The 14,200-nt window shown below is 40.1% G+C and overlaps 1 protein-coding gene across 10 annotated transcripts in view; it reads right to left on the minus strand.

Moving 5' to 3' along the window:
• The window catches only part of LOC139442034 (EH domain-binding protein 1-like), a 96,056-nt gene that overhangs the window by 57,505 nt on the left and 24,351 nt on the right, over positions 1-14,200 (minus strand). For all 10 annotated transcript variants that reach the window (XM_071222808.1, XM_071222809.1, XM_071222807.1 and 7 more), the window contains exons 2-5: positions 8,691-8,890; positions 7,818-7,875; positions 4,275-4,424; positions 3,183-3,361 (exon numbers count right to left, since the gene is read on the minus strand). In XM_071222808.1, coding sequence (XP_071078909.1) covers positions 3,183-3,361; positions 4,275-4,424; positions 7,818-7,875; positions 8,691-8,791 — 488 coding nt within the window. In that variant the 5' untranslated portion in view covers positions 8,792-8,890. The remainder of the gene's footprint in view (positions 1-3,182; positions 3,362-4,274; positions 4,425-7,817; positions 7,876-8,690; positions 8,891-14,200) is intronic.

The following is a 14,200-nucleotide window of genomic DNA, read 5'->3' on the forward strand; positions in this document are numbered from 1 at the left end:
AGTTTTAGACCACTAGTCCTTATAATGATAACATATAGCAAAACCCTTAAAAAGGGCAAATTTCTACTTATACTAATGATACCTTAACTATTGGGCAGTTTGGCAAGGACTAAAGGACTAGTGCCAATTTCTAACGCTGTTGTCAAGCTTAACAATACTAGCGCAAAAATGTATGTAAATATTGAAACCTCAACAGAATACAGAACTGACTGACACAACCTGACAATGTATGCGAAAAAGGCCAACTTGACCAACCAGCATGAACATCTTCATGTAGCCCACATCCATCAGCCTCAGCTCAAGTTGCCATGATGTCATCAAGGAACCGCTAACCATGTTAACCTGTCTGTCTTACCACTATGTAAGTAGATGCAAACAATGTCATACTAGATGTCTTATCAGGCCTAACACCTGGTTATTTCCACAACAGAAAATCTATATGTGCTGAATGATGTCTAGCCAGTGTTTGTCTCGCACACAGACACAGTCATCGTGGTCAGGCTGACAATCAGCATTCTTCTTCTCAATATCTCCAAGATTTATCAACTGTAGAGGGTCTACATGGTCAAAACAGATACTGTTACATTTTACAGTGTGAACAAAAGTCATTGAGGGTCGACATCGTTGGTATAGATACTGTTACATTTTACATTATGAAGCAAAGTCATTGGTTGGTATGGATACTGTTACATTTTACATTTTGATGAGAAATTGTTGAGGGTCTACATGGCCAGTATAGATACTGTTACATTTTCTATTATGATGAAAAGTCATTGAAGTCATTGAGGGTCTACATGGTTGGTAAACATACTGGTTACATTTAACATTACGATGGAAATTCAGTGAGGGTCTACATGGCCGGTATAGAAACTGTTATATTTTACATTATGAAGAAAAGTCATTGAGGGTCAGCATGGTTGGTATAGATTCTGTTACATTTTACATTATGATGAAAAGTCATTGAGGGTCTACATGGTCAGTATAGATACCGTATATCGCTGTGTATAAGGCGACCCCACGTATAAGACGACCCCCCTGTACACGCCTTAAAAATCAACCCAAAATCCTATACTCCGTGTATAAGGCGACCTAGAATGAAACACATCACAAGTCTGACTGATATACCAGTAGAAGATTTAACGTGCGCTTGCCGACTGTAGCGTATTTCGCACACGGACATCACAAGTTAGTTAGTTACTTTGGAGATTTAACATGCGCTTTCCGACTGATGCATATTTCGCACACATCACAAGTGCACACACAAACCTTATATATGCAATAAAAATATATTTATCTTGCGTTGTTCTTTTTCTACAATGATAGGTCGCGTGTGTAACTCCAGCACTCGTCGCCATTTTGTGTTTACACGGTACAACACCAAATTGGTGCCCGTAAAATAAAATTCATTTATGAAGTAATAACATATAAGAGACGATGATGAGCAATTAATCGCCAATTAACTTTGTTTTAACTAACTAGGCTTATGTTTGCTTCACATTCAGCGTGTTTATTCCACAATCACTTGTACACACCGTCTCCAACACTTGTTAATACAACTATAAAAACAGCGGGAATTGATTTCAGCTTCACCGGTTATCACATGTTAGGTCACATGTGCAATATGCAAATTACCAGTACTTCCGGCTCTCTACTCACGGATGTTGATTGTTTTACCGTGTCAGGTGGTTTGACAATCTGCATCGAGGCGAGGGTCATTTCAACTTTATTTGCAGAAATTATTAAACTTTATTCAAGGAAAAGAGATACAAATCATGTTTATGTATGGAAATAGTTATTGAAACAGTTATTTAGGACGAAATGCGAAGTTTTATTGTCAAATGCTTTTGCTGGCTATCGGACGCCGGTTGACATCGCCAGTGGAAAAAAATGTGAGTTCTTCGACTCCGTGTATAAGACGACCCCCCTTCTTAGCCCCCTCATTTTAGGTACGAAAAACTCGCCTTATACACAGCGATATACGGTACTGTTACATTTTACATTACGATGGAAAGTCAGTGAGGGTCTACATGGTTGGTATAGATACTGATACATTTTACATTATGAAGAAAAGTCATTTCACTGTTACATTTTACAATATGAAGAGAAACTGTTTACATTTTACATTATGAAGCAAAGTCATTGAAGGTCTACATGGTCGGTACAGATACTGTTACATTTTATATTTACAATGTAGTACACCAGTTTTTTGTGGTATTAAGAAACACATTCATTCGTTCAATCATCTTCATTTAAACCATTTCCAGATTATCCACTGTCATCTTACTTGCATATATTTATCCAAAGTTACGTCTAACAATCTCGCCTAGTGAGTTGTCTGCACGTTTTTTAAAGGCATCACTGAGATGTCCAGAAAGTTACATCACAAGTTTCTGGTCTGGTATAAGACAGCTCATATTCATTCTAAAAACTAATAGCCTGGAAATATATTTTCTTAGGTTGCACACATAATACTGTAACTGTTTATGCAAGTGTGCAGCTGATGTATATTTGAGTACGAAAAACAACTTCAACCTCAAACTTTATCTAATGTTGAAGTTTAGGGGTAATCACAACTCAGTAGTGAATGTCTACTTCCGCTTCCACTTCAGTTCACCAATTTGTCGTATACCAAAAACAATCAGCTCAATTACAACACGAGATGGTTTCACCTACAGAACAGACACAGTAAGCACTTCTGAAAAAACGCGAAAAATATATAACAGTTGACAAGAAAACCTATTTCATCCTCTTTATATTGTTTGTTTGTTAACAGTGTACTCAGCAATATTCAAGCTATATCACGGCAGTATGTAAATAATCGAGTCTGGACTAGACAATCTGGTGCTTGACGTCATGAGCATCAATCTACTTAATTGTGATACGATGACATGCATCAACCAAGTCAATGAGTCTGACCACCCGATCTCATTATTCGCCTCTTACAGCAAGCATGGGACATATTCTCTACCCAGATCTTCACAGGTATCATACTGTCTATAAAGTCATGGGGTACATTCCACTGACAGGATGTCAGGCTTACAATTTGATACACTAGCCAGCAGACAGCAAATACATTAACACTATCATTCAGATTGAGTTCTCTTTACATCTTTTTTGAAGAGCCAAAAGGTGAGTTATGCAACGATCTACACAATAGTAGAAGGGTACAGAGGCTAACTCACGTGGCCTTCCCCTCCCTGATGAAGCTGCACGAGATTGTGAGCTCCAGTGACGCCGACACTACTTTCTTAGTGGCAGGCTTCAGATTCACCTTGATGGTTTTCTGAGTGGGCACGTGACTGGCATACTCCCTCATGTTGATGTTGCCGCTAGCCAAGATCTTCCGGCGGCCTTTTGACTGCTGCAGACACACAACACAAGTCGGGTTACATTGGGTGATGGCTGGGGAAAACACCTCATAGAGTGGCTTCAGAATCATGTTTCAAAACTTCACATAGTTACATGAACATCATCTTCCCGAGGCAAGAGAGTTAACTGACTTTAAAAGTCCAGTTTCCACCCTTGCCGAACTAGGCTGGAATTCCTGGGCTCTATCGTAGCGCCACTAGTGGCTATTACGAATTATGTCCCTTCTGAGCCTCTCCTTTAGACCAATCAGATTCCACCTCTCGTATCACTTGCATTTGCTGGAAACAAAACAGTGGCGCCCTGTCAAGACGATCTGATCGATAATTAAGGTCTGTGTTGTGATAATACGGGTCTTACATCGCGCAATGCGTGAGCACCTTGATTAAAAACATGAAAAGATTTGGAAAATATCTGTTGACAACGAGTTGGCGGTGCACATGCTTTGCAAATCCTGCAATCGACCAAAATCTGCAGGACAGTTTACGAACCGGATTTTGATTTCGATGCACGATTTTGATTGGACTATGCATAGACTCGTTAGTCCAGCCAAAATGTAACTCCATAATACGAGCCTAGTTCGGCAAGGGTGGAAACTGGACTTTTTTAGTCAGTTAACTCCCTTGCCTTGGGAAGATGCATGAACATATGCATTCAAACCTATGTTTCATTTACAAAAATATTCTCTTGCTTGATGTCAAACGTATTGTTTTGGTCATGTCTAAAACATCAATATAAACATGATTGATATTATCATCACCCAGAAAGTATATTGTCTGGTACATCATGGTAAGATTTCTTTGGTTATGTTAAACAATCATTGCATGCCTCGACAGACAAAATGTCAGAAGCTCCTTTGAATTTATAATTAGGGGTCTAAGCAGCTAAATCACATGAAATGGGCTTACATCTTCTATCACAAATGTCCACTCTTTGTCTTCAAACTCAGCCTGGCGAGAGTCTCGGAATAACGTTACCATTATCTCTACATTTTCCGGTACAGTCCACGTGACCATTCCCTTGTAGGGGTTCTGCATGGTGGGGCTCCAGGTGTACAACTGAAACAGACAGACACAAGCTCATGTGACACAGATCTACAGGTGACCAGCCCCTTGTGGGGTTCTGTATGGTGGGGCTCCAGGTGTACAACTGAAACAGACAGACACAAGCTCATGTGACACAGATCTACAGGTGACCAGCCCCTTGTGGGGGTTCTGTATGGTGGGGCTCCAGGTGTACAACTGAAACAGACAGACACAAGCTCATGTGACACAGATCTACAGGAGACCAGCCCCTTGTGGGGTTCTGTATGGTGGGGCTCCAGGTGTACAACTGAAACAGACAGACACAAGCTCATGTGACACAGATCTACAGGTGACCAGCCCCTTGTGGGAGTTCTGCAAGGTGGGGCTCCAGGTGTACAACTGAAACAGACAGACACAAGCTCATGTGACACAGATCTACAGGTGACCAGCCCCTTGTGGGGGTTCTGCAAGGTGGGGCTCCAGGTGTACAACTGAAACAGACAGACACAAGCCCATGTGACACAGATCTACAGGTGACCAGACCCTTGTGGGGCTTCTGCATGGTGGGGCTCCAGGTGTACAACTGAAACAGACAGACACAAGCTCATGTGACACAGATCTACAGGTGACCATTCCCTTGTGGGGGTTCTGCATGGTGGTGCTCCAGGTGTACAACTGAAACAGACAGACACAAGCTCATGTGACACAGATCTACAGGTGACCAGCCCCTTGTGGGGGTTCTGTATGGTGGGGCTCCAGGTGTACAACTGAAACAGACAGACACAAGCTCATGTGACACAGATCTACAGGAGACCAGCCCCTTGTGGGGTTCTGTATGGTGGGGCTCCAGGTGTACAACTGAAACAGACAGACACAAGCTCATGTGACACAGATCTACAGGTGACCAGACCAGGGGTCCGGAAACCGTCATATGCGCCGGACATGTCCGATTGGGAATCTCAAATGTCCGGTCTAAAATATTGCTTACCGGACATTTAAATTTTTCTATCCGGACATTCTTAAATTTTGACCGGACATGATCAACAGTTAGGACTGAGCAATTTCTGTCTGCAGTTGTAACACAATGAAGATTATCTACACTGACAAGCTTTGTTTGTTTTGATTGCTGTAAATACATCGTACCTAGAATGATAGTCCAATCGGTCAATCACTGTAATAGGCAATAAACTGAGTTGACACTGATTAATCGAGGATTTATTACTGAGAACATCTTGTTGATTTGAGTAAAATGTGTTTACAACTGTACATAAATACCTTGCATCATCGATGTACCTCATTATCCTCACAATGCTACGATACGTAACCTCAGTCAAGAAGCGAAAGCGTGACGACAGCCAGTCGACCGATGCAGATCAGTCGAGCGGATCTGCCAAACCCTCAAAGTCTGAATGATCATTTTGTAAGTCGTGGCTAACGACTTTCACTTGGTTGACATACAACGAGGATTTGCAGATTTTATTGTTTTCAGTAGCTAGTCGTATACTGAATCTTGATTGACCGCCATTTTGCTTTCTCGGATGATCGATATCAAATTTTTTTTATGGTCAATAATTAAGTACAGATGAAAAAGTATTCAAATAACTACTGCTATCAACGATAGTTTAGGATTTATGATTATATTATCTGTCTTGTTTTTAAATAATCTTAAGTTTAAAAAAAACACTTTTCCCGTGAGGTCACGTGATAACCAAATATGGGATAATAGTCTCGATCCAAATGTTACAACGCGTACACTTGAGCAGACTCATGAATATTAATTAGACCGTTCACAACGTTGACAGATTGTTATTATAACAGAAACAAACGTATGTTTTCCATATATATCTAAAATGATATTATTTGTTTTTAATTGTCCGGTGAATTAAACAATTTGAATTGAAACAATTCATAATTCATCATATTATGAATACGTAACAACTTGTAATTTGTGTGTAAAAAAGTCGTACTAAAACACGCTGTTTGAAGGGGGCGTGGCATAAATGTAAATGTCCGATTGAGATTTAAAATTTTCCGGACCCCTGGACCAGACCCTTGTGGGGTTCTGTATGGTGGGGCTCCAGGTGTACAACTGAAACAGACAGACACAAGCCCATGTGACACAGATCTACAGGTGACCAGACCCTTGTGGGGCTTCTGCATGGTGGGGCTCCAGGTGTACAACTGAAACAAACAGACAGACACAAGCTCATGTGACACAGATCTACAGGTGACCAGCCCCTTGTGGGGGTTCTGTATGGTGGGGCTCCAGGTGTACAACTGAAACAGACAGACACAAGCTCATGTGACACAGATCTACAGGTGACCATTCCCTTGTAGGGGTTCTGCATGGTGGGGCTCCAGGTGTACAACTGAAACAGACAGACACAAGCTCATGTGACACAGATCTACAGGTGACCAGCCCCTTGTGGGGGTTCTGTATGGTGGGGCTCCAGGTGTACAACTGAAACAGACAGACACAAGCTCATGTGACACAGATCTACAGGAGACCAGCCCCTTGTGGGGTTCTGTATGGTGGGGCTCCAGGTGTACAACTGAAACAGACAGACACAAGCTCATGTGACACAGATCTACAGGTGACCAGACCCTTGTGGGGTTCTGTATGGTGGGGCTCCTGGTGTACAACTGAAACAGACAGACACAAGCCCATGTGACACAGATCTACAGGTGACCAGACCCTTGTGGGGCTTCTGCATGGTTGGGCTCCAGGTGTACAACTGAAACAAACAGACAGACACAAGCTCATGTGACACAGATCTACAGGTGACCAGCCCCTTGTGGGGGTTCTGCATGGTGGGGCTCCAGGTGTACAACTGAAACAAACAGACAGACACAAGCCCATGTGACACAGATCTACAGGTGACCAGCCCCTTGTAGGGGTTCTGCATGGTGGGGCTCCAGGTGCACAACTGAACAGACACACAAAAACACCTACATCAAATAATTTCCTCACGCTGCATGCTGGCTCAGTTGTTGAGAATTCAAGCAAAATGTTGACAAGTTAATAAAGCACCAGCTGACTATACCAGCTCTTCTTCAGTAATAATGACAGTGAGTATGGTTTTACGCCGCTTTTAGCAATATTCCAGCAACATCACGAATTAAGAGCGAATGTTTTAACCACTCAGGTACATCACCGTCCCTGAAGTTAATGAGAATGAGACAGCTGTCCTATGAAAGTGTGCATGAAGAATGGATGCAAATCTAAGAAACCATGAGAGCATCAAACAGAAAACAGTAAATACAAAAATTATAAGGGAGAGCAATACTTGTCACAAATATTTTTAACTATTAAGTTGTCATGTATCAGAATGCCAACATTCATGTATACTGAGAAAAGTATCATAAAGCTGAAGTGAGTTATCTCCCCCTAACTGAGATGCTAGAAACAATTTCTTGTATAATTACCTGTGAAGATTTGCGTCGGTTCCTGCGTGTCCAGATGACACAGAGCTTCTGGGGTTGCCTAGAATGAGAACAATCACTCAGTCAACCTTGTCTTTCCGTAATAGTTAAGACACAAAGTACTGCCAGCCGTATGACGGTGGTCTGCAAATAATCGAGTCTGGACCAGACAATCCAGTGATTGACATCATCAGCATTGATCCACGCAATTGGGATACGATGACATGCATCAACAAAGTCAGCTAGTCTGACCACCCGATCCTGTTAGTCGCCTCTTACGACAAGCATAGTCGCCTTTTATGGCAAGCATGGGTTGCTGGAGACCTATTACACCCCAGATCTTCACGGGTTCCTGAGCCAGAGGGAACATAAACTAACATGTAGGGAACATCAACCCATTTCCCCCCCCCGAGGGACCGGTGGACAAAAATTTAACTTACCACACAACTAATTATATTGCAGGAATGTCTTATGCAATCTTGCTCTGGTCGGAATAGGTAAGAGTACCACAGTTAGGCATTTATTCACTTTGTTGTGGCAGAAAACAAATTTTAATCCACCTAGATTTATTTCCTTCAGAAAATATCGTAAATATCTGGAGAATGGTGTGTTACATAATTAATTCCCAATAGAATATTGCGGTTGGTATGTTGCAAAATGTAATGCCAACAGATTGGCAATTCAAGCAGGGAACATAAGACATGTACCTTACATTCATGTGTTAGGTAAGATATGGATTACAACTTATTCTTTTTCACAGGACCCCTGATAAAGGGGCAAGAAGTAGCCGTGAAATGAAATGTAATAAAGAAGTTGTTATCCATAGTACTCCTTGTCATTTAAACATAGATTCAACATGAAAGGAGTTAAACTCACCATTTTTTGGTACATTCTACCATAAGTTCTTGGTACGAGGCTGTGAACTGAAACTTGGATGCGGACTTGCCGACCCGCTGCAGCCTCTTCCACACACTCATAGTGAGGCAGGTATCACTCCACTGTAGCCATCATGCAACAGTCTTGTAAATGGTGGCAGTCAATCTGGCGTACATCACTTTGTAACATTGTCAGGCAATCTGTAAATTGAAAATACACTTTTTATAATTACTTCCAACATTTCCAACAAGCAAGAAACGTGATAACTAATCAATTTGGAATTTCTTCTGATAATGTAAGGTCTACGGAAACATTTTCTTAGTTCTCACAAATTGTGTAACAATAATGTTGACAAGAGTCCGACTTAATCCAAATCAAAGACATCATAGTCTGCCTTCAGAGTGAATGAGCGAGATTGGTCGAAAAGTATTTCAGTTATATCATGGCTTGTCAGTACAGGTAGGGAGAAAATTTGAAGTGAAGCAAAGGTCTTCGATGTTTACCACTTTGGCAAAACACATAAGCATGGGTAAGGTTGACAAACCAAAATCATATTCAGGACGAATCTAGGATTCGAACCCACAATCATGTTTCTGTCATGCTTAAGGGACGCAACTCTGCACAGCAAGCTGCTGCATCATGCACGACTTGTTCCTCTGCTTACTGCTAATGTACAGTGATATTAATCAATTCTTGTAATGTCAAGTCCTGAACAAATATGAACGGTGCAGTTTCAGCAGCGGTAGTTAAAAAACTGATGACGAAACCATCAAAGGATGACACACCAGTATTTGCAGATGCCAAATGCATATCAATTACACAATCGTACATTATTAAGCAAGCCATGGCTTAATAAGGGCAAAATGACATTTTCAAAACTGCTGCCATGGTGGCCATCACCATCAGAATTCCAAGGTACAATGTTAATAATGGCCTATTGTTCATCATGTTCATATTAGGTACAAAACATTTCAGCTTCCTGAACCTAGTCTATTTGAGGAAATGAAGAGAACATTTAATTCAACATGTTAGCAGAATTTCTTATCCCCCTAAACACATACTAAATACAACGTCAACTTTTAAAATCTTTTCTATAGTTCCAACAAAACATAACAGCTACATAAAGACTCAGGCAACAGTGGTGTTGCCTTGCATGCACTTCTCATCTGCAGAAAATACAGGAGGTTTATTCAACAAACCAATACAACAAATAAGTAGATAGAGTCTAATGTGCCACTAGTCCTAAGCCTGAGTCTAGTAAATTTCTGTTCAGTTTAGAAAGCTCAGTTAATAGTAGTCCATAAAATAGCACTAAAATCAACTGAAAATGATGTTTAAAGCCTTGTTTGGGCTAGTAGACTCAAAAGATTCTGGCACAGACTGTAAATATTGCTTAATTCTTCATGGACAGTCATTGGCAGTTATTGACAGTACATAGCACAATATTGGATTAAGATTACTAACCATAGGCAACATCAAGGTAATCCACAACATCAAGACATCAAGACATCAACTCATACAACTCACTGGTATGTTCGTTATGTAAACTGACATCCTACCCCTGCCCTAATTAGCCAGCACCCCCAGGCAATGATACGCATTGATCAGTTATCGTTGGCGCTATGTAGGTTACACCTGGAACAAACGCATGTGGTGTGATGATGTGTGTGTGTGACAGGTGTCATTCATCACTGTCCTTCTGATGGAGACGTTCCTGTCACACAGGTATGTTCATAAAAGCTGACACATACAGCTAGTCTCTGAAATGAAAATGTTTTACAAAAAAAAAAAAAACAGTTGTTAAATTATCTTTATAAAATGTAATAAAAATGAGCTCAGAAAATCTATTCAATTTCAGAAACTAAAACTGCAGTAATCTAGACTTGCCAACTGTCAAAGATAAGCAACTGGGCTCCCCTGGATATATTTGTTTCAGGGTCTGCATAACAGACTAATTATGCTAATACAGGCCCTACATTTCTTATGGTTTGGTGTATCGATCTGAAAATTCAGAAAATATGTAAAATCAGAATGAAAAGGTTTTTTATCTACATCTGACGATAAAGATTACTTTGAACATAAAAATAACAATGAAATGCTGCAGTCAGATTTTAGAAATACAATATTTTTAGTTGACCCAAACAAGGCCAAGATATAAAAAAAATCATGTTAATCACCTTACCGATCGAAATCAAACTTTAAGATGATTACAAAAATCCTAAAGGATGCATTTTGAACATATATATTTTTTATACTTAGGACTAAATTTTCCACTATCTAAATCTAAAAACCAAAACAGAAAAAAAATCTAGCCTAATGTTACACTCTCAAGTTATTTAAGAAATAAACGACAAAAGTGAGTTATTTATTGTACACTGTTTGTAAACACTGCAGGGAGAATAAACCATGTGGGGCACAGCCCCGAGTGGTTTATTCTCCTTGAAATGTTTTAGTGTACAATCAACAATGACAATGAGTCGTTTATTTCTTATATGATATAATACAATTTATTTGCAGCCTAAAGAACAAAATATCAATCTTTCAAAATATTTCACTTTTTAAATAATGTTGACTCCCTGAATACAATCCCATCTCAGAAATGTAAGAAAAGTCTATTTTATGAACAGAGGGGTTAAGAAATGTCAGACCACAGTTGTATATGGGTGAGTGAGAGCAGGGTTAACCTATTGACTTGTTCTCCAAACAATTGCCCATACACTAAACATGATAAAAACAAGTATGAAATTTCCACTCACTCGTAGGAGAATTGTAACATTGATCAGGTAAGTTTGGGGTGTGTGTCCGAGTGCCTAACATTCTTCCTGTGAGTGATTCACTGAACTGAATACTATAAAAATCTGGAGTCCAAGCCCAGACCAGAGGATAATGGCAAGCTCCTCACAGCGATAGCCCGTTCGCTGAGCTCTCACTACTATCGCTGCCACCAGTCAAAACTCCCCACTGTGATAGGAGGTCCCAACCATGCTTGGAGTTGAACTCTCAACCGAATGACCGTTACGTTTACAAACAAATGACGACTGTCGTGATGTCGAAAACACTTACCCCTGCTAAATTACTGTCTTTGTTTGTCAATTTGAATTTCTATTTCATTAAAACTATCATGTTATTGATATAGTAAGAATGTAAGGGAGAAGTTGGCTGATTTTCCGTTAGTCTGCAATCTCGAAAGTAAATTCATCTGGAAAACATGGTCAGTCATAAACCTTTTCAAAATTCACTGTGATGGCATTCCCAAAGACATAAACAAAGTATGAACGTTACTACATTTGGGGTTAGAGGTCAAATTTCAAGATTCTTTTAATAGCCGCACCCACACTTGTGGCAGCAATGTTACTGAGAGTGCAACGAACGTGTCACGCGCTGGAAAGGAGCTTGGGATAATGGTAGCAAAGGGGCACAACCCTGCACAGCGAGTTGCAGACCACAGTGTCATATCTGCGGGCATCTGAATAGGATAAAATGACATTGTACAGGAATACAGCAGTTCACTATCAAGCATACATTATAGGTTGTAGCAGGATCATGAGGGGTAAATGGTTTTTTTTATGCATCCCACATTAGGTTATATACCATGAGCCAGAGACGAGTGGTATAAAACCTAAGAAGGGATGCCTAAAACCCCATTAGTAACAATGCATTTATCTTACTTTATCATTATGTAATCTGCTATTGTGAAAGAATTAAAACAAATCCAAAATTGATAGAAAACAGCTGTTCGATTGAGCTGAGGTTAAATTGTGCTATGTCACGTGCCTTTTATTGACACCGCCTTTAGCAATATTCCAGCAATATCACGGCGGGGGGACACCAGAAATGGGCTTCACACATTGTACCCATGTTGCGAATCTAACCCGGGTCTTCGGCGTGACGAACAAACGCTTTAACCACTGGGCTACCCGACTGCCCCTACTGACAAGGAAAAAGCATGTAGCGGGGAATAAGGTATATAATAAGGTGTATATCCTCCCTCTCAGACGTTTATTTCCCTCACAGGTAGGATACATAGTATTTTATCAAGATCACATGGACCAATATGATCTCATCATTCTGCAATTGAGGTATGATAAGGTCATTTATAAGCTCCTTAATAGTCTTGTGAAAAATGTAAGGACTAGTTGTCACAAAATTTTCTCCAAAATGTAGTAATGTTACCATGATAACATGAACACCTATTCTGAATGAGATGTGAAGTAGCTGGACTTGGCCCATATTGTTACCTCTGGCCATGGTTGATTCCACTTAGAGCAGATAAACCAAAGGTTGATGTTTACCACCAGGGTATGATCATGATGATGACACACTACATCAGCCTCCTTACAGCAAAGATTCACTTCTGTCACATGGCACCAATATGTATCAACCACTCAACTGAGGGACACCGGAGTAACACCTGAGCCAGACATTTTTCTCAATGACAAGAAGGCAGTATGTACCTATTCTGCTGGACTAACCTTTTGTCCTTTAAAATATATCCTTTTTATAACAGAAGCAACTCCATTTAAACTTAAAAGGAGCCCAAGTAAGATTGGAGAAGATGTGGAAAATATAGACTTTGTTCAATTAGGGTTATAGCTTTACAATAAGGGCCGGGCAGAAGGGAAATTAATATATGACTGAGACAGGCTATTATTCTGCCTAAATGTAGGGACACTTGAATGACAGTGATAGTGCAGACTGATTACATTGGATAAGTTGACACAACCTCACAAACTACTTTATGCATGGAAATTCAATGTTTAACAAGTATATTTCCACAATGTATTGGCACAAGGCCAACACAGCCCTGTTAGGTGGAAATATGAAAGCCAGTTGCATTGAGAATAACATCTGGGACAATGAAGAGTTCTACCTGAGTGGCTCTGTAGAACAGCAAATATATCAGCCAGGGCAATATATTGGTACCAGGGTCTGGAGATACAGTATCATGTGTACTTAAGGATTGACAGTGTATTTTTTTTGGTTCATTGAAGTATGAATCGAAAAACCTGATGTGCAAACTATGAATCGCGTAGCGGATTCTTACAAAAGTTTGCACATCAGTTTTTCGATTTATACCTCAATGAACCGAAAAAAATACACAGTCAAAGCTTATGATTAAATTCGACCACGTAAAACATGTTTTATCTACAATAGTTTAACCAAAAGCAGTTGTATATATCAAAACAGAAAAAAATAATGATATTAATAAACATTCCAGGTGTAGGAATACATATTGTGGCGTGACATGAATCAGGTGATCGTTTAATTTATGCACAAAACTTGACATGAATACACAATGACACGCAGAAAGTGTTATCCCAAATATAACATTAGTTATATAAAACTTGATATGCCTACACAGTCAAAGCCAATCAACGGAGAGTAGGATCAAAACAATGTTCATAGGCCGAACCGGAAGAAATATGACTTGGAGAAGGCGGCTGTTTCTAATGACATGGTCAGTTACTGCCAGATTCAAACATTAGTTCCCTGAAAACGGAAAACACAGT

This window comes from Haliotis cracherodii, unplaced genomic scaffold, assembly GCF_022045235.1.
Source record: "Haliotis cracherodii isolate W230 unplaced genomic scaffold, xgHalCrac1.p SCAF_5, whole genome shotgun sequence".
NCBI classification, from domain to species: domain Eukaryota; kingdom Metazoa; phylum Mollusca; class Gastropoda; order Lepetellida; family Haliotidae; genus Haliotis; species Haliotis cracherodii.